At 42.9% G+C, this 17481-nt stretch overlaps 1 protein-coding gene across 1 annotated transcript in view; it reads left to right on the top strand.

The window, feature by feature from the left end:
• Positions 1-17481, top strand: part of Prdm6 (PR/SET domain 6) — a 99301-nt gene that overhangs the window by 996 nt on the left and 80824 nt on the right. The window contains exons 3-4 of the mRNA XM_023715302.1: positions 18-267; positions 7855-8159. Coding sequence (XP_023571070.1) covers positions 18-267; positions 7855-8159 — 555 coding nt within the window. The remainder of the gene's footprint in view (positions 1-17; positions 268-7854; positions 8160-17481) is intronic.

Here is a 17481-nt window from a genome sequence, read left to right as displayed (position 1 = left end):
CCCTGCCCGTGGCGCAGCTGCCGGTGTTCGCGCCCTTGGCCGCCGCCGTGGCCGCTGAGCCGCTGCCCACCAAGGACCTGTGCCTGGGCGCCGGCCCCGGGCTGGGGCCCGCCAAGTGCGGCGGCAGCGGAGGCCACGGCGGGGACCGGGACGGCCGGGGCGCCCCGCGCTTCCGTTGCAGCGCCGAGGAGCTGGACTATTACCTGTACGGCCAGCAGCGCATGGAGATCATCCCGCTCAACCAGCACACCGGCGACCCCAACAACCGTACGTAGCGCGCCCCGCGCTCGGACCGGCCGGGCTGTGGTGGGGGAGCGGCCGGCCGAAGTCCTGCGGGTCGGGGAGGAGCGCGGGGTTCCTGCGGGGGCCCCTGCAGCCCTGCTGCCCAGCCGCGGAGTGGGACCGGCGTCCGGCCCGGGCCGTGTGACCTCTGCCCCCTGCCGGACCACGCGGGGGAAGCCTGGGCAGCCCCACGGCCTGGCTTGGACCGGCAGCGGCGCGCCCCGAGTCCGGGTCCGCTAGTCCCCGCTTTATCTCCAGATTGGCCGCGTCCGCGCTCGTTCGGCCTCGGTCGTCCGGGGACCGCCTGGAGCTCCGGGCTGCGCCCGAGTGGAAGTTTTGGGTGACAGCGGACTTGTCTCTTCCTGCAGACAGGCATTGGTCTCGGGTCTACTATTTATTGAGAAAAGATAGAAAAGAGAAGTGCCGGCTACTTGGAGAAAAGAAAATTCCCAACTTCTGGGCAGGATCTTGCCTTGCGAATCCCGCGTTCTCCGTGCACTCTTGATCAGGCAAACGCTTGCTATCCGTGCTGGTTTAGTTTTTAAAGTTAAGGGTGGTAGATTTTTACAAAAACAAGCTTACTCTCCTCTTCCCCAGGTAAATGATAAATACCTATATAAGCAGTAGGTCTCAGCTAGCTTTATTTCCACGCTCACAGTGTCAGACGTTTATCCACACAGTACTGTAGAATTCTATTTCAAGATTTAGAGTTCAAACTCTTAAGTGAAAATCAACAACCTGTATTGCTTTATATTTCGTTTTGCTAGGCAATTTCAGAAGTTATGATATGTTTACAACTAAGGTTTGGGGGGTTAAGTGTTAAGTATACTTTTAGAGACCTTTTTCGATAACATTAAAACAGATTAAGAATGTCAGAGCAATACAGGCTTTTGAAAAATCAGCATGCATTCAGCTGTTTTTTGGTCTCATCCTTTCATCTGGTGTCTCTGAGAAAAGTTGATCATACATATTTATTTGTATTCTATTTTGAATAAGTTGCTCCACGAACTTCTTAATTTGTTGTAAGAGTAAAATAACTTAGGTCGCAGACTCATTGCTTTGATGGAAAAATATCAGGCAGCAGCCTAGTGATTGAGCTGTATTAATCATTTCATAATAGTTGGGGGTAATTGTCATGAAAATAATACCAACAAAAAGAGCAGTTATTAATTTTTTTTCCATTTCCAGATTCTGAGAGTAAAATACTCGTTTAAAATGGGATTTTCAACTCTTAAGTTTTTGTGTGGTCGAGGACTGTTATAGTTCAGAGTTTCAAGACATTTTCTAAAATTATGTTGTCTGAATAAATTTCAGATACTTATTTCTTAGTGAATTTCTTACATGTGTTTTGAATAGAACGGTTCTGAATAGAAATAAAAGTTAAAAATGTTTTAGAAAATGTATTTCTTACTGGGAGTTTGGAGTGCCTCATCAAGTTTGCAGTTTCTTTTCTGAATTTAAATCTGTGCTAGAAAAGACACCATGAGCCATTCCCTAGTCCTGGCTGTGTGTTAAACTCCTTGTGCGGTTTACACTGCAGTCTTGATACTCAATACATTTTCACTGGAGAAAACAGACTGACCACAGAAAGAACTAGGATAAATTACTAATTAACATATAAGTATTGAATCAGTTTACTGTCTGGATATATCTTCCTTTTAAAGGTGATGAATTATGATTTTATTTAAAATATTCCTGTTGTGTTAATGTTGATATCTGCCTTTGAGTCCGCTGGACTGCTTCGGTGTTCAAAGTGTGAAAGAAAATATAGACAGAAAGAAAGTTAGATTGTCTTATTTAGAGCTATGCCACGGGTTGCTCACTAATTAAATGCTCTTTGAGAAGGAAAACAAAGCAGAGGTAGCTTGGAATAACGCTGGTGGGCCGGGCCTCCCCTCTCCAGGAAGCAGGTTTAGGCAATTCCTTTGAAAAACACTCTTGGGTGTATTTTACAAAACTGAAAGGCCAGTTAGTTAACTCTAAGTAGGGGCATAAAAGAAGTCAACCTGACTGGAGAAACTGAGAAACAGTCTCCCTTGGCTTGGGAAGTTGGTATGTGGATCACTTGAAAGACTGAAGGCAGGAGTGTCCCCTCGTCCCTCGTACCGGTGGTGCCCATGGGCCGGTGTGATGTGGGGCAGGGCAGAGGCAGAGGCAGAGAGAAGTCGCTGTTAATTTAGCATGTGTATATTTCTAGAGTTTTCTTTTTTTTTCCTTTGGCTAAAGAATTCAGCGATGCTTCATTTTGTCACCTTGTATTTAAAAGCTGATCTGTCATTTTTTTCTTAACTAGGGGAAAAGGGGGGCCTGTTGACTTCTTCCTTCCCTTTAGAAGCCTAACTTTTTTCCTGGGATCAGCAATACAGTACCGTTGCTTGTTAAGAAAAGAACTCAGTAATACTCATTTCACCCTGAAATTTTATTGGCATTTATGGCAAATGCCACAGTGAAGGGGCTTATAGTCCTTACACACACACACACACACACACACACACACACACACACACACGAGCTCCTCCATGCATCATTTTACTCTGAAGTACACTTTCCACAGAAGCTTCCAGTGCTTAGCTGCTTTTTCCCTTCTCCCAAGTCCGGTGCTGCTGCCGCCGCCGTCCACACACATGGGAGCTGGGCTCTTTCTTGTATTGCTGCCCTCATTTGCTGCTGGGTTTCCCAGTGCATTGATTCTACCATGCTCTATCACAGTGGCTGCTTCTCAGGTTTTGGAGCTGTTGTCTGAGACCTGTCAGTCCTTTAGGCAGGGTAGCTGGAGATGGTGAGGAGTATGCCTGGTGTTTGTATGTTTGTAGGGAGGACCTGGGGTCATCTCTCCATAGAGCCAATTAGTTTTCACACCATTTTGTGAAGAAATCCTTCCCTTCTGTCTGAGAAGAAGACAAGCAATAACTGTTAGGGTGTGTGTGAGTAGAGTTGGGTTAGCTGGCAACCTCCTCAGCTGGGGAAGGGACTCTAACTGTTCCCTCCTGATTTATGGAGACTTCCTGCCAGGGAACAGACCTGGTGTGTGCTGGGCTATAGGAGCAGGGCTGGAGGGTCTGTAGCTAGCAGCACCACAGTGGCCAAGGGTTGGGGAGAAGGGCTGGAGAGAAGGAAATCCAGCTGGGAGCCTAGGTCTGAGATGGGAAAGAGGGGAGGGAGGGCAAGAGTGGGTTACTTGCTTGCTTCTTCCCATTCTTTCTTTCTCTTTTTTACTGCCCTTCCCTGATCTCTTCCCACCCATTGGAAAATTTTGGTACTGTCTGGGGAGCTTCAGGCCCAGGACCACTACCAGGCCCACCTCCTTCTGTGCCAGCTAAGGTGTCCTCTTGTGCCTCTCCTGCCCCACATCCCTTTTGTCAAAACCCAGCAACGACTTGGATTTCAGATCTGGGGCCTGGTAGAAGGGAGGCTCCTGTCTGGGTGTGGGCTTTTGTGCTGCCCCCCACGCTTGCTTTTTGTGAGTAGGCTGGGCCCATCCTGGAACACACATGATTTAGCTATTTTACATCATCCATTATCTAGCACCCTGAAACTGAACATAGAGCCATATATTAGATTGAGGTTAGAAGAGGTGGCGACTGTTTATTTAAGGTGATAAAATGGTCCATCAGCAGTAATCTCCATCGATATGTGCCACTAGGAGATGAAGGATGAGGGGACAAGCTACAATTAATTGCCCTATAGTTTTGTAGGGGAGAGTGGAGCCAGCCCAGGCCCTCTTCGATCTCCTCTCCAGCTCCTATTCATCATCTCACATTGTCCACGCGGCCTCACAGGGCAGGGCCGGCCTGCAGCTTTATCTCCGCAGCGTGCTGCCCTCTCTCGATGGCACTCCCCTAATTTATTAATACAGTCACTGGGAGACAAAGCCAGGGTCCTCCCTCTCCTTCTTCCCTCCCCTTTGTCTCTCCCACTAGGTCCAAGGCTGAGCCAGCCAGTTAGCTGGAGGTAGCACAGGCAGCAAGGTCCTCCGGCAGGGTGCCCCAGCCCAGCACCCTCTCTGAGGCCTCCGATCAGCCTCGGAGCTATTTGGGGATGCAAGGACCCCTGCTCTGTGGATCAGGACTGGGTGGGTGGTGGTGCAGGGGCACCCTGAGGTCACTTCAACTTGTCCCATCCTCTAAGGGGAGCCCTGCAGAAGGGAGCCCTGAGGGACTGAGCAAAGGTACCCAGGGGGTGCTGGCCTCCGGTTGCTCCATCCACCTCTCACCCATCTCAGCCTGGCTGCACAGCACTGGCTACCAGCAGGCGGCACTAGGTCACCTCCCGGCTGAGATGTGCAGCAGCCACAGGGCAAGACCTGTGCTTTAGGGCCCTGACCTCTGGGTTGGGGAGGATGCATGGTCCAGTGGATTCCGCTGCCCAGGCGGGTGGGAGTCGGATATTTTCATTTCCTTTTATAAGGGTAGGAGGTGAGGACAGTATCAGAAAAACCTTGAGCAGTACATGCCTGCAGTTTCCAACACTGGGGACTGCTCCTGCCCTCAACGCCCATCTGATTTTGTATACTTAAAGTGTTAGTATAGCATGTATTTTGATGGCAATCTGTCGACTTTTCTGAAAGTATATTGTGATATAACTTGAAGTGATTCTCCAACTAAGATTCATATTACGTGGCCTAAGTAAAAGTGGACTGGTTGCTCTAATTCTGCGGTGCACCAGAACCTCTGAAGTGTTTTATAGTTTACCTTTCCTAGCATGACAAAGAAAAAAAATACCCTGATTGCCCCCTTTCCCTTAAAGTAGGTTTATTTAAAATAATAGAAGATGTATATGTACTTGTAAAGCCAGTCACAGATAAGAAGAACTGAAAAGAAAGGTGACATTTGCTCTTCCAGGTCAGGTCTGCAGCCCAGGGCAGCCCTGCGGTCCTCAAGGATGCGGACAGAGCTCATCAAGACAGAAGAGGGACCAGGGTTCATATACTCCTGCTGCTAACGTAGTATGCAGTGCATCTCACTTGGAGGATATGGAAATACTTTTCATGAACAGAGAAAACTCTTGATGAATAATAATTATGAATGTGTACAAAGGCATTTTCTCTAATTTTAAGGGAGTGGGAACTTTTATTTACCTCCTGCTTATGAATGCAGATGGATTTATATATAGCTTGCCTGGAATGTTGTGTATGTGTGTAAAATATGCTGCTATATAAAATATAGAATATGTCGTACATGTGTGTTTATCTATAAGTAGATTGCTTCCCTGTCAAACCTAATACAGGTGTTTATGACTAGAAATATTTTTGTACTTGAATGTCAACATGTGACGTGTTTGCCCACTGGGAAATAAGTTACTCTTTTAAACACTCAAGCTCCTCTGGGTTAGAAGTCAGAAGTTTTCAGTTGAAATGATTTTGTATACTTAAAGTATTGATATAGCATGTATTTTGATGGCAATCTGTCAACTTTCCTGAAAGAATATTGTGATACAACTTGAAGTGATTCTCCAACTAAGATTCATTTGCATGGCCTATGTAAAGTGGACGGGCTGCTCTCGTTCTGCGGTTCACTTAACAAACAGGTGGCTTCCTCAGATATTGGGGAAACCTCTGTTATTATTCTGCAAAATGTGATTAAGGTTATTTGAGGTAGAGAAAATAAAACTTAGTAAGCTGAAGAGGGCTTTTGTGAAAACACTGTAGTTTTTTTCTTATGCATTACAAATATTTTGTGTAAGTGTGTTTCCTGAGTCTTTGGGGAGAATGACTGGAGTTCATTCTTCCTCATTTTATTACTGATGTAGTTGATGTGATGTTACATGTATCAATGTAAGAAGCTGATAGGATCGCTGGTACAAGCTTTTAGGAGTTGTTTTTAGTTAGTTTGGCTTAAGGTGCTGAAAGGCCATTTCTGTAGTTAAACACATTAAAATTGTGGGCATTATCAGTTAGTGCTCTTCCTCATCCTCAGCTCCTAGGGTGTGGGGGAGAAATGTCGGACTCAGGCTGCGGCAGTGTCTGTGGTCCTCGGATAATAGTCTCAGTAAAATATTTCCATGCTGTTGATTGAATCATGAGTTTGAGTATAAAATTCTTCAGCTTCCAATAGCTTTTTCCTGATTTCAGTTTGGAAACACTGGTGTCAGGGAGACTCAACTGTGAATCTCTTCTCTGCCACCTTCTAGCTTCCTAAACCTTATCAGCTTACAGTGCTTGTGAAGCTGCATCTGCCTTATCTGTACAATGGGAATCATGTACTTAGATAACATGGTGATAGTTTGGTCCGAGACAGAGGCACAGCATGTAGAAGGTTCTTAGAAATCATGAGTATTTAGTCTTTCTGTGCCCACACTGTTTTGAATTTTTTTTATTTCCACAGTAAAAAGCTTGAGTGGGTGGAGTATGTCTTTTTGAGGAGCTGACACATGGATAAGTGCTTGCATACTCCCACCTAGGCCTTTGGCTTTGTTTACAGCTGATGCATGCTGCTGGCAGGAGAAACCTTTGGGTTAAAGGAGGCTCAGGCATATGAAACCCACTCTGCAGCAGAGGCCTGAGGACCCTCCTAAAGAGCCGCAGTCAGAGGCCCCCTCCTTCCTTGGGCTACACTGGGTGGAGTGAAATGGAAACTGTGACTCCTAGGATAGGATGCTCCAATAACCAACATTGCTTATTAAGAAGCTCACCGTGCTGGGTTGTAATTTCCTGTTCATTCACAGAAACTTTCTCCTTGATGGGTTTGTAACAGATTCCTAAGGGAGTTTCAGCCCAGATAGGGTATATCCAGGGTGACCCATCAGGACCAGCTGTGCTGAAGTCCTGGCCTCTTGCCCTTATGTCCATCGAGGGTTGGGCAGGACCCTGGATTGAGCCCTGCCTGAACAGTTCTTGGTCCCCAGCTCTCACCATCTCTGCCAGTCTGGCCTTGTCCGGAAGTCTGGTCCGGTCCAGCGCCGCAGGCTCCCCTGGAGGCCGGCCAGGGATGGAGACTCGGAGGCTTGCTGCGGTGCGGCCCGTGCCTGGCCTGGTAGGTCCACGTGTGGCCTGGCCAGGAAAGGTCGGAGAGGGGCGGCCTGACTACAGCTGCTGTCCACAGCAAAGCGCGAAGGATGCAGCACCTTTGTCATCGGCGGACTGGGCCTCTCCCCGCGCTGCAAAGCGCAGGGAACATCGCACCGGGTTTCGGGCGGGACAGGGCGCATGTGTCTCATCCACGTCCTTCTGCAGCTCCCCTTGGGCCCGGGCCGGCGTCCAGGCTCCCATGGGCTGGGCCAGGCCGGCTCCTCCTGTGACAGCTTTGGAGCGCCATCGGTTGCCACTCTCTTGGGGGTGTTAACCCTTCCCTTAACCCGGTGAAAAGGGGAAAACGTGTGCCTAGGACGAGACGTGGACCATGTACGGTGGGGGATACGCGCCTGCTCTGGCCGGAGCTCGCGGGCGGCGGAAGAGGGAGGCCGGGCAGCAGGGCCAAGAGCTCTGTGAGCTGAGCAACGAGGCCCGGTGCCGGTGCCAGGCGGGTTGGGGCGCGGGGGCGCGGAGCCCGGTAGGGCGGATCGCCTCCGGTGGCCTCTGGGATGGGGTGCAACCCTGGAGCCGGGGCACCCGCTGAACCCCTCTTGTCTCCGCAGGCTGCGACATGTGCGCCGACCACCGCCACGGCGAGTGCCCCATGCACGGCCCGCTGCACTCGCTGCGCCGGCTCGTGGGCACCAGCAGCGCCGCCGCCGCCGCGCCACCCGAGCTGCCCGAGTGGCTGCGGGACCTGCCGCGGGAGGTGTGCCTGTGCACCAGCACCGTGCCCGGCCTGGCTTACGGCATCTGCGCAGCGCAGAGGATCCAGCAGGGCACCTGGATCGGGCCCTTCCAGGGAGTACTGCTGGCCCCAGACAAGGTGCAGGCGGGCACTGTGAGGAACACGCAGCATCTCTGGGAGGTGAGTGAGCCGCTGCCGAGCACCCACCAGACTGGCCTGGCCGGGAGAGAGAGCCGAGGGCCCTGGGCAGTGGAAAATGGAGTTCTCTGGGTTTGGACTTTAGGCCGGGATTGAAGCACCTCTAGCAAGGAGCTAGGAGAGCTGCATCCCGCAGGAGGCAGGGCCTCTGGTTCTGACCCAGCCGCCTTACCCTGCCTCCGTTTCACCAGCGATGGACTTGACCATTGGTCTCTGAATTTTGAGTAAGAACAGAAAACAGCCCAGGAGATGGCACAGAGCATGTTAAGCCATTAGGCCGTAGAGGTAGGACTGTGTGACCTGGGGGTCTCAGCCCAAGCTCTGCCCACGTTTCTGTGCCTGGGGAAGGAAGGTAAGCCTAGTCAGCCCTATTTCCTTGGGTAAAAACAGCCTTGTGAATGCCCGGTGTGAGTGACCAATACACATCGCACAACTTTCAGAGTGCCCAAGTTCTTTGCAAGTTATAGTGTGGATCAAAATCACAAAATTAGCTTCTTTCTCCACAAAGTAAAATTACACAGTTTCAATAAAGTAGAAAATAAAAATGTGGGAAAATTAGCATTTTTATATAAGCCAACACCTGATGCTATTATTTTAAAATGGCCTGTGTAAAAAATGTCAAACTGAGAGTTCTCCCAGGACTTCTGTTTGCTTACTGAGGTCTGCTCCTGAAGGGGTAGATACTTACCATTCGGCCCTCCCCTCTCTGAGTTTTACTACCCTCATCTGTGCAGTTAATTATGAAACTCATGGTGCTGGAAGCCTTCACCTTAAGTAACGTGCACATCTGACCAGCTGGCCACATGAAATAATGAAGTAGGAGCTTCTCAGTGGCTAGGGCCCCAGGTGACATGGGCCTTAGGGTGCCAATCATGGACTGTTTTGGCAACAGTTTGTCCCTCACACTTTTTTCAGTGGCTTATCGATATTGTGAGCTGCCTCATACTCATTAAATAAAACTCATGAGACTGAATAATCTACTCAAATTTTTGCTGAGGCCCCACTCTGTCTGAAACTGTATGGGACCCAGAAGATATGGCATGTTACAATGCAGACTTGGGTCCGGAACACTCCTGCCACTGTCAGTGTGGGTGCCAAGCCCTGTGTTACAGAGCATCCTTTAATGGAAGAGTGGCTGTGTGTGCCCAGCCCCGCAGGCTGGAGGGAGAGCGTGGCAGCCCACGGCTGCCTTCTCCACAGCTCTCCCCTGGAGTCTTGGGCCCTGATTTCCAGGTTTCATTTCATGCCTATGTTGTTGGAAAACTACATTTTTAGTCTTCCAGGCTAGGAATCCTGAGTGAGGGTAAAAATGGGCATTTTATGTTATCAAAAATGAGCATATTTATATTATCAAAGATGATCTTTGTTTTAAAAAAACAGAAATTTACTTTCTAGAATTCAATAAGGAGAAGATGGTTTGGTGCGTAGATGCCTAGATGTAGGCTGCAAGTTCAAGCTTTTGAATAAGAAAATGACAAGTGGGATATAATCAGAGCATCTGCTTTTGAAAGAGTTCTTATTTGGTTTTTGTTTCTGGCTAGCTATAACTGCCAGTGTAGTTTAAAGTTTATAAAGCACTTTCGGGCACTTTTCATAATTTAGTGGTGTAACTAGGCGTTCTAATATCATACAGTTAAAGGTCTACCAATACTTTTCTGGAGAAATCATGAAGCAGTTGTTCAGTGGCACAGATTTAGTCTATCTGGAAACGTTAAACTGAACACTTTTACATTGCCCTTTGATGCCTATTTTTAGAGTGTAGAGAATGAATCCATAAATGTGAAAAAAATTCCCATAGTTCATTTATGTGTTTCTGTCCTAAGAAGCTCTGAATAATTAGGATACTGGTGTGAGGCCACTGGACATAGAGAATATGATAACATATTATCACTGAAAACTAGGAGCCTTTTGTGCCTTCGCTTGTTCTCAGTGAAGCTAAAATTTTGCTGCAGTAAACAAGCTGGGTGATATAGTTCAGATTTTTGCTTGAAACTTAGTAGATAAAAGTGAATTTTGCCTGTTGTTTAGAGTATGATAGTTAAAAATGTAGGGAAGATAGGGGGTTTATGTTATAGAAAAGACTTCTGAATGTATGCTTGGATGACCTATAGATTCCTTCTCCTAAATTCAGGATGTAATTAATTAATTTTTATCACCTGTAGTAACAGTTAGCTATAGTTGAAAGATTGAAGGGATTTTAAAACTTTACCCATGCAAAATGTCCCCTGGGAGAGTACAAACAATGTAATTAACTGGGGACAAGTAATTTAGTGTCAGTGTTTGTTTATAAGATAAAATACTTTTAGAATACATTTCAGATTTTTATTAGTATAATTACTTTTAAGATATAAAGTATAAGTTTAAAACAATTGTAAGCTGGACTGTGTCAACTAAGTTACATTTACAAGAGATTTTAAATGTTGGGCTGTTCTTAAGTGTTAGTCATTCCTTTCAAACCTAAATTCTATTGTGATGCACTTTATGTTAGTCATTATATTTCTTATATGAGAAAAATCAGTAATTGGAATACATGGAAGGTCTATATAAGAAATTTTGGCAATAAGTATTTAATGACATGTAATAAACATCTATTTTCAAATAATATTCTTGGGGCCAGGGAGATGGCTCAGTGGAATAAGCGCTTCCCTGGCAAGTGCAAGGACCTGAGTTCAATCCCCGGTTCAGGAAAAATAAATAAATAAAAATAAAATAAAATAATATTCTCTTAGATATCTTCCAGAGTATCAAGTATACATGATGCAGATTTTAAAAAAAATCAAAGTAGTTAAATCCTGACTATTTCATTTTAAAAGTCAGCTGTAATTGCTTTTTTCTTCCCTCAAAATTTTCAAGACATCTGCTGATACAGAAATGTTTTCGTATTTAGAATTCAATACTCAGATTCTGATAGGTTTTACCAGGGTTACTTATCTTTATTTCAGTACAATAAATAGATCATTAATCTTTTCTTGTCACTGTTTTCAAGTAGATGATGGGTTTTTGTTTTAGTTTACAGTTCATTGTTTTTAGGAAGGTTGTACTTTATTACACACATGAAAGCTTATTACAGAAATAGTCAGATTCACTTTAGTTACAACTTTTGTTTAATCATTAAAAGTTCTATATTCTCTGCAGAAAAGGACTTTTTAGTATATAACAGTATGTAGAGTGTGGTTTGTGTGTAAGCTTTTTTAAGTTAATACTTTCTTTGTGCATTTAACTGTTAAATGTTTTGGTGCTGAGGACCAAACTGAGGGCCTCCTGCTTCCTAGAGAAGCATTCTACCATTGAGCTAAATCCCCAACCCCTCTTTTGCATTTAAGAAAAGTTAAATATATTCTGTCATTTCAGTGTATTTTAAACCTTTTAGGTGTTTTTAGAAATCCCAAGAGCCTTTCTTTCGGTTTTTTTTTTTTTTTTTTTAGTTTAAGGAAATTAATAAATAAAAGTTAAATTAGTCATTTATTGGCCAGTTTATTTTAGTATTCAAATTTTAGTGTGTTCTAAAAATAGTAAATTCAGATGCTTTAAAACAAAACATAAGTGCTTTAAACAACCATTTTGTTTAAATACATTTGCTCCAACAAGATTTAGATGTGTAATACATTGCTAGCTGTTTGGACATATTAGGAAAAAATCTGAAAGTTTTGGAAAGAAAATAGAATCTTTCTCAGCAATTAGTTCTTATTGATGAATGTGAGATAATTTTATCCTAATGTGTTTTCTAATAAAGAGAACAGGCACAGTTGATTCCAACATTTATGAAAACATTATCTCAATTATTAATGTGCCCTTTTCCCTTGCGATAAATTAATCTAGTTGCACATGGTTTTCCCTTTCTGCTTAACGTCAGAATTTAATATGAGTAGACCTGAGGAATGTACACAGTGTATACTTAAAACTCTAGTGGAATGGAATACGGAAGTTTAAAATGAAGTTACAATTTAAGATAGACTAGAATTACTCAGGCTTTTCAACCAAAGTGTGATTTGACAAGAAATTTTAGCAAAGGTGACAAAATAAAATACAGTTGTTTTCAACCTAAAGTAATTCTGCTAATTGAGATAATGTAGTGGCTTGTTAGGATTACAGTCAAGGCACGTGAAGGGATTTGATTTTATAGAATCTGTCTTCTCTTTGCCTGAGTAAACTTGAGTATGTCATTTTCATTTGAACTATGGAAACCTTCACTATTTTTCTTCAGAAAGTCAAGGAGGATAACATAATATGGGGCTTTTTGTGGTTTGATTTTGTGCCATACTCTTTCAGATTTAATAAGAATTTTACTTTTAACCAAATGGGCAAATTTTTCATCATTACCATTTAGCTTAGGTCAAAGTATATTAATGAAAACTAATAGTAAAACTATATTACACATTGCTAAATGTTTTTATTTTAAAACCATCATAGATAATTGGTGCTAGGAGGAAATGAATTGATTTCATATTTTAAATGTGTTACATATGTTTTTATAAATGACCTGGTTCCATATATGTAATACTCTACCCATTTGTTTATATTTAGATGTTTAAAAATCATTTTAAATTAATCATTTGAGTTAAAATCATTTAATTTAATTGGTGATAGTATTGTAACTATATACTATATATTTTGCTATATAGATTTTAGTTTTTGGTCTAATTTACTAAAACACCAAGGGATAGAATTATGTAGCTGTCACAGTTACATTGAAGTAAAAATTATGTTTCTTAGCAATTTATCATTTAATATACTACCTTGTGTGTCAGGTTGGTTTTGAATATGTCAGTCTTGTGAAACTCAAATAATTTCTTCCTAAAAGCCATAGTAATATTATGATATGTTTTAAATTATGCAGAGTAGCAGCTGGTGTATCTCTCTGGCTTTGCCTCATTTGATTTGAAGATGTCTTTCACAGTGCTGCCCATTTGATAGAGTGTCAACATTTTGTAGTTTTACATAAACTGTAAAGCCATCTGCTGTCTCTTGGAATGGTTTCCAGCATTGTGTTAAAAACCAAAACTTAGTATGCGCTTTAAGTTGGCTATGAAAGGCCCATTTCAACTTCTGGTCCTCTTGGTTTATGTACCCCGCTGCCCAGCGCCACTCTTGGTTTTCTAAGTCTACAAATGACTCTGCTTTAAAAAAATTACAGCAGCCATTTGGAAATTCTAACATGAGTGAGGTTTAACCAAAATAGCACAGGGCACTCCAGTGATTGAGTTGGAGATACTTTATACTAACCAGTGTGTTCTGTATCCACAGGACTATTTTCCTCATTAATTTAGATTACACAGTATTTACAAATTGCTTTTATTAATTTGTAGCATTTTGTCAATGTGAAGAGAATGATTCACAAGAATTTCTTGGTTTATAATTACACGTTTTTCTTCCACCATGTAGTTTTCTCTTCCTTCTTCCACACTGCCTTAAAACAGGAGGTAGGAAGTAAAGTCAGACTCTCAGAAGGTACTACTTAGATAAGTTCTGCCCTCCCCAGTCACTGCATGGCAGGCAGCAAGTGATCGGATGGAATGTAGTGACGGTAACACTGGTCCTGAGAAACTTTCAGGGGAGCATTCTTACTTAAAGCAGTTTGAAAAAACTATTTATTCTGGTGATTTTATTTTATATTTTGCAAAGCTGGGATTTGAACCCAGGGTCTTGTTCATAGTAGTCAAGTGTTGTACCACTGAGTTTACATCCTTAGCTTAAACCAGTTTCAATTAATTTTATATTTCAATCCAGAACCTTTTCTAGTCATGATAAAATATATATTTAAAATTTTAAAATTAAATATGAAAAAAACATGTGTTATTGAGAGGGGAAGTACAGCCCACTATCAAAACCCTGTCTTCTCAGAGCATGGATATAATATGTGGTAGTATGGGGAGAATCTTTAGCCATTCTCTCTCTCTCTCTCTCTCTCTCTCTCTCTCTCTCTCTCTCTGTGTTTTTTCCTGTTTTAGAAACATATATAGTACAAGACTTCATGGGTTCAGTCATTTTTTATGTATTTATACAAGCAATATAGATTCTATTGCAAGTACTTAATATAAAAGCTAGAGAAGCCAGAGCAGAATATACTTTTCCTTGTAAGCATTTGCCACCTCGCTCAGATAAGTTACAGAATTCCATTATCCAAATTGTTACACATGTGTGACAGAGGTTGACCTTTCGTCATGTCAATCCTTTTTGTGCAGGCCCCGGGCTCCAGCCTAATGGCTCAAACCCTGATTTACTCACTGTAATAAGGGCAGGAGGTCGAGCAATTGTCAGGCTGCCTGTGCGTGCTCTTCTTGGAGCCTGGCTGAAGGCTGTTAACACAAAGCTTTTCAAAGTGAATTTACAACCAGCACCACTGACAGAGGCCAATCAGTGCACCATAAATGTCAGGTTAGTGAGATTGAGCAGTAAGTAAAGCACTGACAGCACACTATTGGCTGGAATCAATTGGCCAAGGTTTAACTGAGAAGAGCAGTCTGCGTGGCGGGGTGAGGGACGAGCGAAGTGTGCAGCGTGGGCCTCCAGTGGGCTCCGCACACACGTCTGCAGCGGGAGCCAAGGCGCTGGGACGTCACCGTGTGCCTCTGCACGTCTGGCCTCAGCCTTGTCGGTAGAACGCGTGACCGGGAAGTTTGGCTGCTGGGCCTGCTGACCGGCGCCCCGAGGTAGTAGATGGTGCCGCGTCGGACCAAAAGGGAGGCCTCTGTCAAGCCAGGAGGCTGTCAGCTCCAGATGCACCCTGCGCGTCACAGGTTGTCGTAATGTAACTTTCTAAGTTCTAAACTGTGACTGAGATTGTCACAGAGGGCTGGATGCAGCTATGCCCCGCTCTGCTTTGCTTCTCTCAGCTCACCTAGCGGGGCGGAAACTTTTTGGCAGTCACTAATGAGTGATGATGGGTTCAGGGTCTGAATATCCATGAGATGTGGTTTCCCTACCAGACTGAATGTTTTTATCATTTTGTGTAATGACAGCCCAGACAACAATTCATTTAGCTCTGAAGACATCAGCATTAAAATGGAGGAATCCATTAAAATGCTGTATGCAAGGATTTATAAATTAGGCAATTTCCTTGATTATTGCAATCATTTACAAAATTGATTGTTCCAGTGCGGTATAGACAGATTTTAACAATGATCATCGACAATAAGCGCATTCTCTGATATCTAGAGCTACTGGTCACTAAGCAGGCCGGTGTTTCCCCACCCTGCTGTTCTCGGTCTCAAGGTCAGGCGGACTTCGGAGGAAGCTTACAGTCGTGAAGTTTCCTTTGCTCTCAGAAAAGGCACACCTAGACCACCAGAGTCAGTGCAGGTTGGTCTAAAGATTGTAGCATTGTTTTTTGATTGTAATTCTGTTTTGGTGGGATATCGATGATACTGATCTGCTTCAGATCAGTAGCACTGACTTTGATATGATGCCAATTTAAAAGGAAATAATTTTTGCAAATTGCAGCTGTAAAATATTTGTTTGACTGAAGATCTAAAAGTCAATAATGTGTTTTATTTGTTGGTCCTTAGAGTTCTAATTATCCAATAGATACATCATAGAGTCACCCGATTTTAGGTCATTTAATTCTGGAAGGCAAAATAAAGACCTTGTTACAAGTGTGAAATGCTTAAAATGTTGCAGATTTTCCTGTACAAGAACGCACACAACAAGTTCACGTCATGCTTAATCACTGACCACAAACCACAAAGTTGCCTTTATTCCTGAAATGTCAGCGATGGGCATGCCAACAGTATCTGCCCGGCTCTATCCAGGGAAAGCCAGCCCTACCATTTTTGCTTGGTACAAAATAACTGACTTCAGGACATTTGTTTTTAATCATCATTTTGCACTTTGGAAACTTTAATAGAACTGGCCCTTATAAAATATTAACACTGTTGCAAATTGTGGATGGTATTGAGAAGACAAAAAAAAAAAAAAGTCTTGACTTGTTCTTATTGTGAAAACACAGTACTTTGATGGTCAGGTAACTGTGTGTAAAAGGGGAAATGTTACATTTCAGAGCTGAGGGGCTTAGAGGTATTGTGCATTTTCTTGGCTGTTGCTGCCTAAAAAGTCAACTTAATTTTCGTTCTCAGAAAAGTCGCTGTTTAAAAATTGAATAAGAAGACAAGGTTTTCACTTTGCTGTCTTGGAATTTGATCCTCACTTTTGTTTCAGTACTCCTTCCCCCGTAGCATTTTTGCTTTTTATTGAGACTTAAAAGCTGCGTGCCCAGTTCTGCACGCAGGTGCACTGTGACTGAGGCGCTCAGTAGTATAGAGGCGTTTCCCAGTGCTCCTCACATTTGTTTAATAAAGCAACATCTACAGCATGTAGTTGTGAAATAGTGATAAGGGATTAAGCCCATTTTATTAAAATGAACAGTGTTTTTCACTCCCTGTGATCATTTTAAATTAAAGCTGCCTCAGATAATGAAGTGTCTTCTATAGAAACATTCAATGTAATCTAATTCAGTAGAAACTTAAGTGCTTTTTAATTGGAATCAAATTAAATGTAATCAAGTCATGTTTTCAGTGTCTTGTAAAGCACCAAGAGCTAAGTGTTGTTAGCACACTTGGGAATATTAATGTTTATCACAAAAGTAATAGTGCTAAATTCTCAGATACCCATGCACATTGCAAAACGGTAGAAAGCTCTTAGCTGTTATAAATTTTAGGTTAGAATACAGTGCCGGTGGAAACTTTTGTGCTTGTTTCAAAATAATATTAAAATTCATTCGTGATATAAAATATACCCAAATATAGATGAGAACCTTGAAAAATATTACACTAAGGAAATAAATATTACCAAGGAAAGATTTAAGTTTTTTTGCCATTTGTTATCATATAAAATTTGAGCCAGTTAATCCACAAAGGAAAAAAAATTTCATTAGTAAGCTTTAAAGTAGTAGAAATGGTCTTTTTGTATTAAAATTGACTAATATAAATCATATGAAATTTACACTATTTCAAAGTACAAATCAGTGTTGATGATAGTTTTCATAATGGCTTTTTGAGTGATGTCTACACAATATGACATGCATTTATTTCATTGAATGACTGTTTTGGTAAAAAAAATGTACATCTCCTTGATACTGTAAACCACATTTTAAAAACAGCAACCAGTTGTACTGTCTTCATAGAATCTCCTACGAGTGTTTAAATTTGGATTACCCTGAGTGGATTTTGATTTTGTGTCTGGTCTCCTTCTCCCCTCTTTGTACTTTTCCTGGTGGAAGATTTAATTAACAGTCTGCAGGCTCTACTGTTCTTATGGAAATACTTATACTGATATTTTCGTATCTTTTACAGCATATGTCTTTAATAAA

Source organism: Octodon degus, unplaced genomic scaffold (genome assembly GCF_000260255.1).
Source record: "Octodon degus isolate 3935 unplaced genomic scaffold, OctDeg1.0 scaffold00040, whole genome shotgun sequence".
NCBI lineage: Eukaryota > Metazoa > Chordata > Mammalia > Rodentia > Octodontidae > Octodon > Octodon degus.
The sequence above is the reverse complement of the archived record's forward strand: the minus strand, read 5'-3'. Positions and strand labels throughout refer to the sequence as shown.